Below are 18,256 nucleotides of genomic sequence, written 5' to 3'. Positions count from 1 at the left end.
CTCTCTTAGAGATTTGCTTTTAATTCTAAAAAGTGAAGTTCAGATATTACAAATGAAATACATAATAAAATATTACATGTGTCAAAATTCTAACAGCTTATAAAGATTAATATTTTTATTTTTCAGCATTACTCTCTAGGGTCAACTGCACTAGCAAAGGAGTTCTAGGATCAGTGTTTTGTAGCTCAGATTCTAGATAGAAGCAAAAAATAAAATTAGTGTAGAAGAGGAGTGAAAAAAAACAAAACCAAACAAAAAATGTCTTATGGAAGTAGAAGAGAACCAATTTATTACAGTGGTTAAGGTACCAAGCAAGAAACCAGGAGAATTATTGCCAATCATGTTTTAGGCACAAAGCCAGCTGGGTGACTCTGGGCTAGTTACCCCTCTCAGCCATAGGGAAGAAGGCAATGAAACCTTGACAAGAAAGGGACAAATCCAGGCAGTTGCCAGGAGTCAACAAGTAAATAAGTAAATAAAGAAATAGAAGCTAAGTGAGTCACAAAATGCACTGTACAAAAGAAAGAGGTTTAGCGAATGAAAGCTGGAGCTTGAGTAAGAAGAAATGCTCTGGAGAAATTAGGAGAAGATCAGTGGAAATTGTCTTAAGAGGAAAAAGTACAGCTGGAAGAACGCAGGGCTAGAGTTTAGATCTGCTTACCAGTTGCCTCATTTAACAGCCATTTGACATTTACAATGGTATAGAAAACCAGTTTATGTGATTTTTCTGCTTAGTGACTGCTAAGTCCCAATTGTAGTTGCTAAGTGAGGACTATCTGTAGTCCTTGGGTTATGACTTGTTGCTTACCAATCATTCAAGCGACCATTACAGTAGACCCACCTACCCCTCCAAAAGGAATTTATGACCCAAATTTGAGCTTACAACAGCTTCCCCCAGTGTTCACGTGATTCCATTTTGGGTGCTTGGCAACTGGCCTGCATTTATGAGTTTGCAGTATTCCACAGTCATATGACTGTGAATTATGTTTTTTTTTTTTATCAGAAACTGGAGTTTACTTTTTTCCTGCAAAAAATCCCATTGTGGTCAATGGGTTCACTTAACGACCATGAATTTACTTAACAACCATGGTGATTGGCTTAATGACTGCTACAAAAATATCATAAAATTGGCTCACTCAGGTAATGGCCTACTTAACAAACAATGCAAATTGTGACCATAATTCCGGGCTCAGGTATGGTCATAAGCTGAGGACTACCTGTACTAGCAAAAACTTTGGTTTCAGTCTTATAGTAGATTAGCATAATATATATTCCAACCCATTCAAAATCATTAAGTACACAATTTTCTCGTCACAATGTTCTAAGCATTATTTTTTGTGGACCTATTTAAAGATATTAGGTAGTTTACTTGGGGTGCCCTTCAGAAAATTATTTCATGTCTGCTTTCCTGAAGACAGCTGCTAGAATTTAATAGGGGTCTGCATGTGGTGGAGGGTCTTTTGAGGCATGTATTTAGGAAGTAAAGTAGCAACAATAACTGTTCTTGGTCTGGTGGCTGAACTTCTCTATATCCTATCTGGGAACTGTAGATGTTATAGCTCACGTTGTTCAAAGTTATGACGAAGGGTGAGAAGGCTTATTAGGACTGGCCCTTGTAGCCTTGTGGCCACTGCAGCATTCCCACAATGATACAATTGTGATTTGGGCGTTGGACAACCAGTTTGCAATTATGACATTGCAACATGCTGTGATCACATGATCTACATTTGCAACCTTCACCTCCACCTTCCATCAAGCAAAGTCAATTAGGAACCAGGCAGGAGCTTGCAAATGGTGATTACCTGATGTCATACTTAATGACCAAACAGAAGTTGCCTAGCAATGGCAACTGGAATTGCCATTGTAAGTCGGTATGGTCACGTGACATGGCTCTTTATGATGGGTTCCTTAGCAATACAGCTCCCAGTCCCAATTACCATTGTTAACTACTGAGGACTACCTACCCAGTTGTCTGTGAATTAGTTAGGTTTAAATGATATGCTAAGCCAAAACCAAACAAACCAGATATTGGATCAGTGTGATATGTGAAAAGTGTGATACATGACTGTGGATTATTGAGTGTTATTCAACTCCTAATTACAGCTTGTTCAATAAAAATGATTTGGCAAGATGTGAACAAAGTTCACATTTTAATTTGGGGTTTCTATAATCATCTACATCATTTCTACAATAATTCCTTATCTACGGTACTCCAATATTTTGAATTTTTCTGAATGGTTATATTATTCCAGTTGTTGTATAACGAACAGGTGCTTTGGTTTGTTTTTTCTTTCCTGATGTAGCGAAGAATTATAAAATCAATTACAATTTTGACAATTTTGATAAGATGATAATTTATCCCACAGTGTTACCCTTGTTCTTGAATTATGAGTGATGTTACTTAATTAAATGTTTTATTCATATGAATAACACTCTATTCCATATACTGTATGTTAGATAGACTTCATTCTTTGTGAACATTATTGCAATTTCCCCCTTTTCTGCTTGAGTGTGTTAATTCACTTGGTTTGAGCTGTGAATAACCTGCCTCATGTATGGATCAGATTAACACAACCAAAGAGAAATTGTGAGGTTGTAACTAAGTAGATCTGGCTTATTCTATAGTCACTACAAAATGAGACTGTCAGAGGTTCTGACTTTAACCTTTTCGTCACTTGGCCAAAAGGTTGAGTAGTCCTATTGAACGGTTGCAGAGAGCATCCTGGTTCTATTACTGCTGAAGTAACCTCTGTACCCAAAGGTTTGTGATCACTGCTCTCTCATCCAGATATGGATGTTGCAAGAAAATATATAATCCTTCACTATTCTGTACTATTCCTCCACTGAAGCATTACCATGAGGTAATGAGGCAGCATAATGAGGAAGCAAAAAGCCTGTTTAAATTTGGTATTGGGCATGTAAATGTTCTACAGTGGTTGTTACTTGGACATTGGAAAAATCACACAAGCCAGTCTTAACACATTTAATGCCAGCTTCTGGAGGACATATTTCTTGAAACTGTAAGAGTTTTGAGTCACGAGTCCCAAGCAGATGGGACAAAATATGTCACAAACTCAACCTTATTACATGGATAAAATATTTCTAAATACATGTGGCTTTAGCTACTGTGCCTTTCTTCCATAACAGTTGAGGTATCTTCAGATGTATTGCTGTCATCCCAAATTAATTGTGTAGACCTAGGAGAACATGCTAGCTTCTCTGCCCCATTTTTCCTTTGGAAGGTTGACCTTGGGCCTAATTCCCTTTCACATAAAAATCTGCATTTCAGTAGACTTCCTGGCTTGTAGCTATCCCTTCAAGATGGCAAAAAATAAATTACAAGGCATGTTTCTCAATATTTACAGTTAATCATCCATAGATCTGATGCTTTTACTATAGCAGCTGGGAGCTGGCAGGGGGGAATATTAAATCTGTGGCTATATTTAGACGTTTTTTTCCCCTAGCCCATTGAAACTTTTACAATAGCTTTTCTGTTTATTTGATTTATGCCTCCCTTTGGCTTCCCTGCCATATTGTTTGGTGCTTTATATCAGACTTAGGCCTTTTCGTAGTGTGTACTGCTTCCCCCACTTGTTCTGTCTTGCAGGCAAGTCCCAAAGAGATTTATTTTTTTGCCTTAGAATGTGGTTGCTTTGTTGACAGCATAATTTAAGGAAATATATGGATGACTGAAAAATTATTTGCCCAAATTTGGCCAGATGTTTTTTAGACGTGATTGGAATTACATTGCCCTTGTCTGCAGGGTCAAGCAATATTAATGTCTCTTGCCTTTGGTCTTTGAAGATTCAAATGTGTTATCATTTTGTATGTCACATCAACCTTTCCATTTTTAATTTTTTATCATTTTAATACTTCTAACAGTTGTGACCCACAAATAAGATTCTTTAAATTTTCACTGTCACTTGCTGTCACTTTCAATCTATCACAACTAAGCCGTCATATTGTAATACAGCTTTATAACTTCATTTCATGCTGAGGTTACTATTTATATACAGTGCCTTCCTGTAAATCACTTTGACCTGTGTAGAAAATGGATGTTGCAATCAATTGCCTTGTTCCATATTTCTAAATGTTTGTATAATGGATGGATTACACTGGCATGCACCCATCTCACTGGCACATCTGTCATCTCAGCTTCCGGATTGTATCAATTTGTCAATTTTAATCAACTTTCTATAGTTGGCATAAATTGTTGAGTTTAGAAAATGTGACACATTTAGCCTACTTATTATTTACTTTGGCACTGTGTTTGCCTAATTGAAGTCTTGAACAACATGGAAGGAACTAGAGTGTCACCAGTGGGATATTAATGAGCAGGCATGACTAACATTCTGTCTGAATTTTTCTATGCATCAGAACTAAGAAGAAGGTCAAAATAGTTTATGTTCCATAGAGAAAGGGCGACCACTAAGAAGACCCTTTTTCCTGGACCCACTAGTTGTACGATGGGACCCCTAAGATACTCTGCCCTCTTGTCCTGGTGGACCAGGTGGATATAATAGGGGAGAGGCAGTCCTTCAGCCTCTGGTGCCAAGCCTAAAGGTAAAGGTTCCCCCGCACATGCGTGCTAGTCGTTTCCGACTAGGGGCCGGTGCTCATCTCCGTTTCAAAGCCGAAGAGCCAGCGCTTGTCCGAGGACGTCTCCGTGGTCATGTGGCCGGCATGACTAGACGCCAAAGGTGCACGGAACGCTGTTACCTTCCCACCGTAGTGGTCCCTATTTTTCTACTTGCATTTTTTACGTACTTTCGAACTGCTACGTTGGCAGAAGCTGGGACGAGTAACAGGTGCCAAGCCTAGTAGGGTTTTAAAAATGGTAACCAGCACCTTGAATTGTACTTCTTTTAAACTGAATGTTTGTGGTATGGGTATACGTGCATGCTGATGTATTCTATTTAGGACTGATAGGTATCTGAACAGCAATATCAATAAAATATGTATGCATATATATGTGATATCTAAGTCCCTCTATGCATTATTGACACCAGTGAGAGATATTAAATAAATTAATAAAATGGAAACAATTTCATTTCTGAGTTATGTATGAATTCAACCTGCATAACTTTCAATGTCAGATTGTATGTGTGTGTATTTAATACATATTTGAGAATGTAAAAAGCTTTTTCAATTTAACGTTTCTATTCTCATAATGATTCCAAATCCAGAAAGCATACTGAAAGTACGACTGCTGGTATCGCTGGCATTATTGTTTTTCAACTCTCCTTATAAATTTATAAATTGTTGAGCAAGGCAATACGGGATTCTAATTCATACATCTATTAACCTTAATGAATGGAAATGTCTGCCCCTCATCTTAATGAGACTAGTTCCTAGGAGTGGGGACAGTAAATCAAAGTTGTATCCATAGAGTAGTCTTAAAACTTTGCTCTTGTTGTCACAAACAAAAACAATTGTACCAGCTTAGACTGAAATTGAGGCGTTGCGTGATAAGTTGTTTACTTTTCAAAAATTAATGCTTATAGATTTAATACCTTGTGAGACATATGGTTGTGTTATAGTCTTCCCTAGTCTTCTGAGTATATGAAATTACTTGTATTTGATTACATGAATGTCACCCATACTCTGTGCTACTGTAAATCAGATGTAAGATTGTCTCATATGATGTATGGGTCTCAACTGTGGACTACATTGGACTATAAAAAAGTTGCTTTAACCACATTTTTGTACCGTACCTACGTTTGGTAGTTGGTTGAAGTAGTTTGGCCATGGCTATTGGTGGCAAAAGTCTGTAATCAACTTCTCTTTCTGGTCTTCAGATAGACAGACAAAAAAAGGGACAGATAAAAATAGGGCTGCTTTAGCAACAGTATCTCAGCTCTTCCTCTTTTCACCCATCCCAGATACATGGGAGGGTAAACTTGAAACAGTGAGAGAGTTCAGGAAAGATCTGAGTGAATCAACACACTGTTCTTTATGTAATCAAAGTCCCAATAGAGCAGTCACAATTTAGGTAGCAACATATGGCTTGCTTAACATCTTCCATGATTCTGAAGGCTTTAAATCTCTGTGTAAATCTTTGGCTAGGGCTCGTCCTAGCACTCTTCTCAGCTCCAGTTCCTCTGCCACGGCTCTTTTTTTCTCTGCAGAAGGGAATCTGCAGAATCTGGCCATTTGGTTAGAATGACAGAACAGGGCTTATGAGTAACTAAACCTCTTAGGTACATGCATGTGATGTCATGCCAAGATGCTCATTTCATCACTTGCACAGTAAACAATCAGTTGCACAGTAAACAATCAGTTGCACAGCATCACTTGCATGGTAAACAATAATAGTACAATAGCAGAGCTAAATACACTCCCATCACATTTAAAATGTCTCTTATTTCTCTTGCTGACTAATGAATCATTTTTAGGTACTGGCAAATAAAACTATTGGCATGATAGCCCTGCTCAAATTGATGGTTCAGACATAGGATGTCATAGAAAGAAAAATACCAGTTTGTTGCAGTTTTTGGGCCAGCAAGTTTTGTGGACCAAGCCACTACAGTTTCTAGTGATTTATGGTGAAGAGCCAGTTATGTGTACCTTATTTATAATGAGATTTAAACAAACTATGGAATGTGCAAACCAATCTGCCTTGACTGATGGGCCAGAAAGCTGACATTGAGTTTTGAAACTAAGAATGGCCATACTGGTTAAATCTTGGAAAATACCAGAGAATAATAGGGCCTGAAAGTTTTGTTTTGTGTTTTTTAAGTGGCCCAAAAGAAAGCAATACCAAACCACTTCTGTACTGTTTCCAGAAATACGTATCTGTATCAAGTTGAGTTCAGCTCAACTTGAAGGAGATTTTACTTTTTTCTTTAAACTCTGTGCAGGTATGCTGATAAAAGAACTGTAGACAAATGTCCAGCATGCCTCTCTAACCATTCTGTTATGCATTGGTTCATTTGAGCAAGTCACCATCTATAGATTACTTGGAATGTCAAACTTCAGAAGGACTTTTCTCCTTATTACATTATTATAGCTATCAGATCTGAGCTGTAAAAATCCAGATGATTACTAGAAAGCAGCAGAGATATAGAATTCTCTAACTCTTCACCATTGTCTGATGACTGTCCTGATTTTTACAATCTAGATCATTAATTAGCTTTCATTGTTCTGAATGCAAACACTATTTGGAGTGAGATACTTGGTTACACTATTACTGAGTTTAACTGCAGTAGCATTATCATTTTGATTAAATTTATAACCTGCCTTTATTTTGTACAACCTAAAGACAGTATACTTAAACACGCTTGTCTTCTGTTTTCCTTATGGCAACAACTTTGTTGGGTAGGTTAAGCTGATTTTCCTCCTTAAATGATAGAGGTATGTAGTTGCAGAATACAATGATGCTTAAATTGCTGTATTCAAACTTCTGCATATCGTGGATACATTGGGGAATCTTGAACAAATTGGCTTCTGCTATATAAATGTGAAAATATGCCACAGTTTTGACTAGTTACTTTAAAAAATGGCCTTACTTTCAAAATAAATGTATGATGGCAACTCTTGTAGAGTAGTGCTGTAATCACTGCATCCAATATATCAGATATTCATACAAACCCACCTCCTTTATTTCTTATATTTTCTTATTGGGTATGAATGGCTTATTTTCTCCATAAAATTTATCACCTTACAGCTATTATTATGTAGTTCTATTCAGTGTATTTTAGGAATACTTGCAGAGCAGAGCTGGGCTAGGCTTTTCTTGCAAAACTGTATTTTTACTTGTGGCATACACTCATGTAGATGGATTAGCCTGATGGAGGAAGAAGGGGATGTTGCGCTTGGTGATTAATGGACAGTTGTATGCATATTTCTTCAAATATTTCATTCAGTACTTCCCCCCCTAAGTAAACTTGCAGCAATCATAGTTGATTTTATTTGAATCTTTTTCTTCTTCCTCTTGATCTAAACTTTTTGGTTGTTTATAATTCTAGCATCCTTTTATTTTATTTTTATTTTATTTTATTATTATTTTATTTATTTTATTTTATTATTTTATTTTATTTTATTATTTTATTTTATTATTTTATTTTATTTTATTTTATTTTATTTTATTTTATTATTTTATTTTATTTTATTATTTTAATCTCACCAGGGACCTGCTCCCTCTGTAGACTGAATTTGAAATCCTGTTTAAGCAGAAGCTCCAACAGTGCACTGGAATATTCTTTCAGGATTATCAGCACTGAAAAAATATGCATTGTTTGAATAATTCAGTCATATTTAAATGCAAAAAAAGGTACATTCAGTGTGATTGCAAAAATAAGAAACAAATTCCTTAAAGCATCACAAATGGAATATACTTATCTAATAGCTCTGAGAACCTGCTTCAGGTTCCTGCTCTGCAGTGGCAGAGCTTGGTTTCTTTGTCATAATCTTTCAACCTGAGTGTGGTAACCTTAAAGTGCCTTAGGGCAAATTTCATACCCTTAGCTCTGGAGGAAGAGCAAAATGCAAGTAGAGGACAGTAACAAAATTCCAAGGAAATCTCTTCACCATATTGAAAGAATGCTTTAATTGTTAGCTTTTGGAAGGTTGTTTCCCCCCCCCAAAAAAAAAATATATGCTGATAGTCATCCATCCAGAGTTCTCTGATCCTGACTGATCCTGGCTCTTGTCCTCTGCTTTCTTCATCTCCAGGCAAGTGTGTAAAGAATTTACCGATCTTTTGGCCCAAGACCGGACACCCATTGGCAATAGCCGACCAACACCCATCTTGGAGCCAGGGATCCAGAGCTGCTTGACTCACTTCAGTCTCATCACTCATGGCTTTGGGTCCCCAGCCATCTGTGCTGCTCTGACTGCTCTCCAGAATTATCTGACGGAAGCTCTCAAAGGCATGGACAAGATGTTCTTGAACAACAACTCTGCTAACAGGCACACTTCTGGGGAAGGACCAGGTAGTAAAACTGGAGACAAGGAAGAAAAGCACAGAAAATGAGAGAGAGAGAGAGAAAAAAAAAATCCCAGAAAGCAAGCTAATGAAAATAGGGGGTAAAACAGAAAGAAAAGGAGAGATTGAGAGCGATCCTTTGGGAGGAAAAAAACATTTAATTTTAGCTTTAAAATATTGGATTGGTTTTTGGAAGAATTATGCTAGGTAGATCACATCTGCAAGTAATTAAAAAAAGAAAAAGAAAATAAGGTCAGAGGCGCACAGTGGAGCAGGAAGAGTGGCTCTATGGCAAAGGAACTTTTGAAGATAACATCCAGGATTTTCCACTTCTGTCATCCCACAATCCTGTTTTTAAAAATAATTTTTGGTGGGGATGAAATTATAACAGATAAAAGCAATCAATAATTTACTGGAAGAATCATTTTGATAATGTTGCTATGTTGGCTGAGGTACACAGTCTGTTTCTGTATTATTACTATTTTTAAAAATCTTATCTAAAGTAGAAAGAAAAACCTAAGGGATGGATATATTTTATATTGGACTGTCCCGTTCAGAGCAAGTTTCCTGATTTTGTGCAAAATGTTGCTGTTCTCTCTCTCTGTGGTCTAAATAGCTGAGCCTCAAATTTATCAGTAGCATTTGGCCCAAAGATTTCCTAATAGTGGGAAGAAAGGGGGAAACAACCAAATCTGGGTCTGTCCAAACCATGAGTCATTAAGAAGAATTGTTAGTAACTACATGCAGAGCTGATGGGTTCAGGCTCTGAAAATGTTAAAATGTAACTAACTACAGTATATGGATGAGTAAGTGGAAGAGCCAATGGATTGCTCTCAGGTGCCTCTGTTTGTTCTGGTTACTCTACCTAAAGTGTTAATCAAAAGCTGCCCACTTAACATATTTAATCCTAAAACTTGGGGGGGGGGGCTGCAAATAATCATTTTTTTTCTATTAATAAGGATGTGTAGAATTTATGTATATATGCTCCATTAAGGTACTGAATTGGATCCAGACTTGGTGATATTTGGAGGAGACCCACTGTAATCTAAATTAGCCATAACTAACTCTAGACCTAAAACTCAGCATGACTAAGTCTGAAACCAAATAGCTGACAATGAGAGTCAACCCTTTGTTTCATAATACAGTATGAAGCAAACATTTTCATGAAGATGTACCTGTGGAAAAAAGTTGCACAGGCATGCAACAACTGTGAACAGGAAAGGGAAAAATATTTTGTGGATAGATATAAAGATCAACATGCCTTTTCTTTTCAACTGCAACTTTTTTCGTAACTATTGTTGTATGGAGGGCAAATGTTACTACTGAAATGGCCCTGTGCCTGAAACTGGTAATCTTTATTCCTAGTTTGTTTGATAGAATATTTCTAAAATACACATGGAGCTCTCACCTGGAACACTACATTTCTATGAAATAACTTGTCCTGTTGAAGGGGAGGGTTCACAGTGTCCCATAAGAGGCACAAATGAAAGTGTGTGCTGCAAAAGTGAAAATCCACATATGGAAGACATTCATGTATGCATTGGAGTGCAGTTAGGCCTCCTAGACTGGGAACAGTAATGGTAGAGATAATGTCACAGATAATGGTATCATTCTGTACATTTTTATACTAAAATTTGAGCAATGACTGCCTCTCTTTAAAATGTCTCAGATCACAGACACACTCTTTGTGCTTTTAAAGAAATGTTAAGAAGAAGAATGTCTTGATAAGTATGTTAAACCTTCTCAGGAGTATGCACCTTTTTAATTTTCTTCTGTTTCCCAAAGCTTTGCCCGCTTGGCTTATGAGCTTCTTCAAAGAGGACTAGAGCTCCGTACACATTTCATCAGGTACTGAGATGAAAATCCACAATTCTGAAATTTTTCTTTTTCAAATCAAAGTCAGTTGTTTTGGAATTCTGCAGGTGTACTTCTTTAAAGAAGCTCAAAGGGGATAGATTAAGTAAGGCTTCACTAACTGAGCGAGTGATGCTGATTTAGAAGCAAATACTATGTCCTCCAATATTAAAAAAACAAAAAAAACCAATTGGGAGGTGGGCCAATAGTGTTTGATGCACAGAGTAAAAAACAGATTTTTAAAAAATATATTTCCTCTTTTAGAAAAAGTATAATAAGAATCATGGCTCATTATTAAATTGGTCTCTAAATTTAAAGAATTCAGTTTCTCCTCGTTATCAAAGGAGTATTGCAAATTTTGACTTGGAAGATAAATAGTTGTCTTGACCCTGGGGTGGAAGAGGAGGAATTTGCCATTTTGCAATAATTTAGAGTAATTAAGTAAGAATTACATTTTTAAAACATTTAACTCCTTTTTGGAGTAGGTAGGAAAAGAAATCATTCTTAAGGGGAAAATGAATGTCACCCTGCATGTTATCACTTTGCAAAGGTTTTGTTGAATTGACAGTGGCTATGGTATTTCATGCATTTTGAAAGATTGTTTCCCTTTGTCACAACAGCTTGTGTCTATGCTTCATTTTGGCCTCACATACTGAATTCATTCTAGAAGATGAGAATAGGATAAAGATGTATTATGCCTGCCACCCTGATCCCAAACACATTATATGGCTGTAAGTTCCATTAATTTTGGTGGAATTTCATTCCACTTAAGGGAACGTTGAAGGCTTGGGTCTATGGCTAATCATCCATGCTGAAGTCAACTTTTTATTTGAAATGCAGTTTTCAAATGCTATTTGGGTACTTGCAGTTTTCAGTAAAAGTTACATTATTTTACACTATAAACTGGGATCACATAATACAGCAGTGGTTAATGTTTCATTTGAAGCAACTGTACATATCATATGCCAGACAGTTGCACCTTTTGTAGCATATATACTGTACAGCAATGTATCAACGTGCAGATGCTTGAAATATTCTTAATTTATAATTATCAGTCCTGTTTCCATATAGGAAGCTATATACCATAGGTGGTAAATTATGTATTGTGCATTTGGAAGCTGACCGTGATTCCTAGTTCCCAACCAAGCCAATTAAGATGTACTTAAAGCTATTTTTTCCACATCAAGCAATTCTGGTATCAGGAATTCACCATTTTGTTTGTTTTTAATGAGACATGTTCCCAAGCTCTTAAATAGGAGTCTATTGTCTATGGGCATCTTAAGGCACCATTTCTAAGTATATTTATCTAGGCAGGAAAGTTCATCAATCTGTGGCGCTTCCACATATAATATCTAAATACTAAAATTGCAGTTTTATTGACTTTAATAGGAATTTATTTAATGCCAACTATTAGTTGAGTTGTGGGAGAAGCTTTAAATTCTGATCTTTTCATATCTGTCCAATTTCAGTGATTTTTTAGGAGGAGGCGTGATTAAGCACAGCATTTTTGCAATAACATTGTGATCATGGCTATTGCAGAACTTGAAAAAACTGAATTTCCATATGACATCAATTCATTTTAATTAGGAATATAGCAAAAAAAACCACAATAGTATGAAGTCAACAGCATACTTTCTTATTGTTTGGTCAGTGAAACTTGTATCTTGTTTGTATGTCTTGTCCATTCTAGCATCCAGAAAGAATAGAAGAAAGGAAAAGGCAAAATGGATCTTTATGTTCATATTATTTTAGAGGACCCTGTATGGTACTTGAAGGCAGTTGTAGTATTGATTGCTTTTCTCTTTTCTCTGAATTTAGGCTTTCTTGCCAAATTTTATAAATACAAGCAAGTTCCCTATTGCAAAATAAAAATAATTTACTATTCCACCCGTTAATGTGAACATGAAAGATCCATACTGAATTAACATTAAAAAGGCCTACTGAGGAAATATTCCATTACTTAAAATTCAACTGCTTGTGCCTAAGATACGGATAATCATTAAATTAAACAAGACATTGAGGCAGAAGAATTGAAAAGTTGAACAGGTAATAGACATGTAACTGATATTGATTACTGAATTGCAGATATGCCTGCTTTTTACTTTTAAATGTTGCTAAAGTTTGTTGCATAACAGTCCAGAGAAACCTGATTTGCTGTTTTAGAATAAAATTTGAAAGATTTTTTTTTGAATGGTATGGGAAGATCAATTATTATTTAGCTTTAAAGAGCAGGTGTTTGGAGGCATTATTCGATAAGGGTGTCCCAATCTCAGCTTGCTGACCCTCAAGCAAATTTTGTGTATGCATATGAGTATCATAAAGACAGAAGGAACTAGAAAGAAGTGCCAGTGGTTTTACTGGCTAGGGTCTTCTGCCCCAATAACTTGTTAACTATTCCAGGAGAATATTCTTTCACAAGGTGTTTTGTTTTGTTTTTTTGGTATCACCAACAGATTCTGTGACCCTGCAGCAGAATGCACAAATGGATTGAGCAGTATTGTCTACACACTGATTGGCATCTTCATATTTTCAGAGATACATTTTGTGCAATCCATCCTTTGCTATGCCAAGCCCTACTCTTCCCCCACCTCTTATTTTTGGTAATTTTATTCCACATCCCGTCAGTGTTCCTAGAGGCTAATAATCTGACCCATCTACTTTTAAGGTTTTTTTTTTCTTAAAGAGTTTGTCAATTACTTGAGTATATAAAAGATTGGCTGCCCATGCTACTGTTACATCACAGCTGCAGGACCCAACTTTTTCTTGAAGCAGTGTATTAAAATAATAGTTATCAATACAGTAATAAAGTTACTGATTAAAGGGCAATGTTGCATTACTGTAGGAAACAGTTTGGTATCCCCGTGGACTGCAGTTGTAGAAAAAATATCTTTAATCAAATCTCTTTAAAATGTCTGAGGAAAACTGAATGTTTTGATTACATGGGGATAACATAGCATTGTCATTTTAATTCATTTAATTTCCCCAGTATTATTGCAGGATTGGGGGGAGCAGGAACGAAGTTCTTGTCACAGCTAATATCTACATAGAAAGAAACAAATCTGCAATATCATTAAAAGTAACTCATAATATAATCCTTAGCTATTTGAAAATTCCTGTGTATCAAATTGCTGTAAAAGAATCTAATAGGAAAGCCAGCATTCCTAAGATTCAGAGAAAATCCTGCTGAAAAGCAATATAATTTTGAGATTATATACACTTGTGGCAGCTAAAAGCAGGTATCTACTACCGTTTATTCTCATGCCATTCATTTCTGTGCTTTGGTGAGAATATGAAGTTTTCCCATTTTCTGCATTGTGATGCTTCATCTGCTGCCCTTACTGGAATTCTTGTAAGGAGCCATTAAAGGCACAAGATTTCTGACAGAAAAAGAAGAAGATACAAACAGAATAAGAAACCAGTGTCCAGACTTTTCCATTTTTAGGATCTCTTGATCAGATAGTGGAGAAGGGTAAATTAAACCATATTTTAAAGGGTAAATTAAACACCATCCCACCAAAGACTATTACCTAGTCTTTGGTGGAACAAATCTTCCCAGGCATAGAAATGATGTGAGGCTTTGCTAAGGACTCTCCCAAAGTCACTTGAAATAAAGTAATTGTCTCCCTCTTTAACAATCCAGTTGTTAAATCAACCTTGTTCCATTATTATGGAATTAAGATTGGCTGCTACTTGGTTGTGTCACTTAGAGGCTAAATTTGGAACACACCAACAAACACTTTGCCAAACACTTCCTGCACATCTTGTTCTATGCTTGGAAATTGTTCTCCTTTGTTTAAATATTCTGATGTACACTATATGGATACATATGAATGGAGTAGCTTTGTTATAACCCCCCCCCTCCAAAAACAACAACACAACAACATCTAAAGGAGAAACCACCGGTTGTTGTCTCAAGCCAAACAGGTGTGCTACCACTTATACCCCTTACATAGCTCTCCAGTTTTGACCAGTACAGTTAGCATCATCCTTCAATGGCACTGCTGGCAAGAGCCGATAGAGGGGTCAATACCACCTGCAAAGCCACAAGGTATTCTCACCCAAGAGTCTTGTTTCTGATAATTAGGTACCAGTCTGTTTTTCAGCTACATGATGTAAGAAGAATTAATGCTATGAATGGCAGAGGTACTTGGCAACTGTTGTTTCTTCTGGCTGTCAGCAGCTTCACATAGAACAGGCACAACTTTTCCTATTACTACCTTCTGGGAAAAGTATAGGCTTGGTGGTGTGGCCAGTTGCTCCGTCTCTGAGCCACACAGTGATACAATCACCTTACCAGAAACATTCTGTTTGATTTCTAGAGTAATTTAGAGAGGAAGGTTCTATTAGTCGTGAGTATTTGAACTCTGCATCTTAAGGAAAATTGTTTGAAAGGGAATTTCTGGAATTTGTTTCAAATAAAACTTTCTTTCACTGTGGTTTCAGTATATTGGTGGACAGGTGTGTGACAATTTCTCACATCAGGCTTCCTTTAAATGAAACCAGCAATTGTGAAAGAAAGGACTCTTTGACTGTTTCCTTTTGGGGTGGTTTCTCTTTGAAATGTCCTGCCTTTGCTTTCTTTCCAAGCTCCATATTGAAACCACTTTGGTATACCTGAGGAAAAACTACATGTTATTGTGAGGCATATCTCATAGACATGGAAGGAAAATGGCACAACTTCCCTATGGCCAGGCCAGGCCCGGCAATCAATCTGAGTGAAGGAAAGCTCTGAATTCATAGCTTTCTCTTTTCACCTTTGGCTCAGTCAATTCCTTCAGTTAGCTGAGTGAGTTCTCAGCAGTCTTCTAGAGGGGAGGGGGCAATACATCACCGTTGAGATAGTAATGGAAGTGCAATGGTAGCATGACTGGTAGGGAAGGATGTTGGGACTGTAGCAATTCAAGACATTTCAGAGGGAGTGTGTGTGTGTGATGGGGGGGGGGGGAAGGAATGAATCATCATCCAACCCCAAAGCCCTGAAAGATCACCGATGATCTAAAAGAATACTTTGGGAAACCAGTGTCTTCTGTTGACATTTTAAAGGGATCCTCCCATTCCATCCTTGCCCCTTCTTTTCTGCCCAATTATCTGCTTAAATTGTCATTAAAAGAAAAACTGCCAAAGTGGTAGGGATAACTATCCACTAGTGAAACAAACTTGCTGCTTAATTGGGCTTTAAGTCAATTACAAGCACCTTGCTCTAGAGTTGCTTATTAGATCAAGGTATGATCCCTGCTCTTCCACTGGATTTACCTTAGGGGCATTTCCATGTATTATTAAAACCTTTGTTTTTCTTTTGCTGAGCGGGAATTGGAAGTAATGGAGTGAGGGATTCTTACAAATATATTGTTAAATGCATAACTGGCTGAAAAAAATCTGGATGACGACTAGATGGCAGCAGAAATAGAGAGATTTCTTAGTTGTTTCTTTCACAAAGTGGAGTTTTGGCACCCAGAAGAGTGTCTCTAAGGAAGTCTCCTATTTCTTACAATGATGATGATATGTCTTCAGCACTGAATGCCCATTTTTGGTGGGATGGCTCTGACTAAAATTATCCACCCTTCTAAAAAGTAACTTATCTGCAGTTAACAAATTAATGCTTTAATTGCACTGATGTATGTTCTCGGCCATATGTTTATTAAAATATATGTGTGAGTGTATGTTTTTCAGTATTGGTATTTGTTTTTTCCAATTTTCTAATCTTATGTTTTTTAAAGAATATTTAAAGTGAGCAATCACGTGTCCTGAGAAAGGAAACATGGGTGGCTAAGAGCCTGGACCATGTAACCTCTTGCCACCCACCCGATCTCTGAAACCCACTCTAGGAAAGTTAACCCTTGGGAGCATAGAAGGGAATCTGTGCTCCCACAGTGAATATTTAAGAACTGAGGACTTACAAGGCAAATTCCTATACAGAAAATAAGACTGGGAAATCAATTACATTCTCTTTTTATGTCATCACAAAACATTTAAAATGGTAAATCCGACTTCTATTCTTGAATAGTCCTTCCCTAACAGTGGAAAAATATAAATTGTTTCAGGGTCTCTTTCAGAAAAAATAATGGGGTGGGTTAAAAAATGGGAAAGGTATTCAATGATGAGTTTGTATATATTTATTTATGCTTAATTTAATGGGATTGTGTAAATACGGCAAGCAAGTAGTTTGGGAATTATTTATCTGTGACTATACCTCTGTGAATGGGTGGGGAATTTAAATCTTGGGAGGGTTGAGAGCAAAAAGAGAAAAGACAAAAAAAAAAATATACAAGCGCTTGATACTAGATAGTACCCAATCTGATTTTTTTTTCATTCTTTATCGACAAACTGTTATGGTAATGGGTAGAACTTGGTTTCTTGTCCAGTGATGACCTGATTTACATAAATAAGAAGAATAAAAAGATTGTTGTGTTTTGTTGTATTTTCCTCTTCAGATTTTTCCCTCTCTCTTTTTTAACAAAAAAAAAAAAACACCCCAAAACAAAACATTGGTGCTGCTTCAGTGCTGAAGATGGATTTACTCCTGCAGCAGAGAAACAAAAAAAAAACTTTCCCATTCTGGGCTTCTGGGAAATTTCAGGACCTGGTTCTACGGTGAAAACAAAAACAAGCAAAAATAATAATAATAATAATAAACGTTGCTTCTCAGAAGTGTTTGGCCATTTGACTTTGTCTGAACTTGCTGACCGTCTCCCAACCCAAGCAGCCTTCCCTTTCCTTTTTTTCCCCCCTGAGCAGTTTCTGCTTCCGCACCGCTGCCCAAACATGCGAGGGCCGGGACGAGGTGAGGTGGGGCCTACAATTGTCCGGGCTCCGAATCCCGCAGTCCCTTCGCCTTTCAGCAAAACCGGCGTTAGCAGGCAGGCGCAGCCGGCTCCTTTTGTTAAAAACAACCGCTCTGAAAAGTTGTCGGCCTCTCGCTGCCGAAAGCACAGATTTGTCCCTCAGGCCTTTATTTCGGGTAAGGGAAGGCCTGCTCCACTCCCACCCCCCCTCCGCCCCAAGTTTTGGGTGCGGCCCGGTCCACCTCCCAAAGTGCCTTCAATGGTTGAGCTTATGAACAGAAGGAGGCAAAACGCGGAGAGTGGGGATATTAACGGGACTGGGTTAAAGACCAAGGCATTTTGACTGCACTGGATTTTTGCCCGATCTCTGGGAATGAACTTGACGCCTGGCACCTAAAATCCAGTTTGGGGGGGGCCCGCCTTGAACAAGTCTGTTGTCTTGCCTGAGCTCCAGCAAGGGAACAAAACCTCCGGCCGAAGGGCTTGGGGGAGGGGGGGACAGGGTGGAGGGGGAAGGTAAGAACCCGAATCTAACCCGGTTTACCTTCTGTAGAGCCCAGCCTTGAATCGAAGCGGGTGTGACGCAGGTGTAATCCCAACGGAATTCGATCAGTTTCACACCCAAAATTAGAAACATTTGGATTTTTATTTTTTTTAATAGACGGGGGTGGGTGGGGGAAAGGAGCTAGAACCT

At 37.5% G+C, this 18,256-nt stretch overlaps 1 protein-coding gene across 2 annotated transcripts in view; it reads left to right on the top strand.

Moving 5' to 3' along the window:
* The window catches only part of TFAP2B (transcription factor AP-2 beta), a 63,766-nt gene extending 50,297 nt beyond the window's left edge, over positions 1–13,469 (top strand). The window contains exons 8-10 of one of the 2 annotated variants that reach the window (XM_081346751.1): positions 8,674–8,933; positions 10,712–10,774; positions 13,234–13,469. In XM_081346751.1, coding sequence (XP_081202877.1) covers positions 8,674–8,933; positions 10,712–10,752 — 301 coding nt within the window. In that variant the 3' untranslated portion in view covers positions 10,753–10,774; positions 13,234–13,469. Of the gene's footprint in view, positions 1–8,673; positions 11,692–13,233 lie in introns of those variants that run through there. The other variant, XM_081346750.1, reaches the window with a different exon arrangement.
* Positions 13,470–18,256: the final 4,787 nt, after the last annotated feature.

The sequence above is a fragment of the Vipera berus genome, assembly GCF_964194415.1.
Source record: "Vipera berus genome assembly, chromosome: 1".
Classification (NCBI taxonomy): domain Eukaryota; kingdom Metazoa; phylum Chordata; class Lepidosauria; order Squamata; family Viperidae; genus Vipera; species Vipera berus.
Note: the sequence above shows the minus strand (reverse complement) of the source record. Positions and strands in the feature narration are given on the sequence as shown.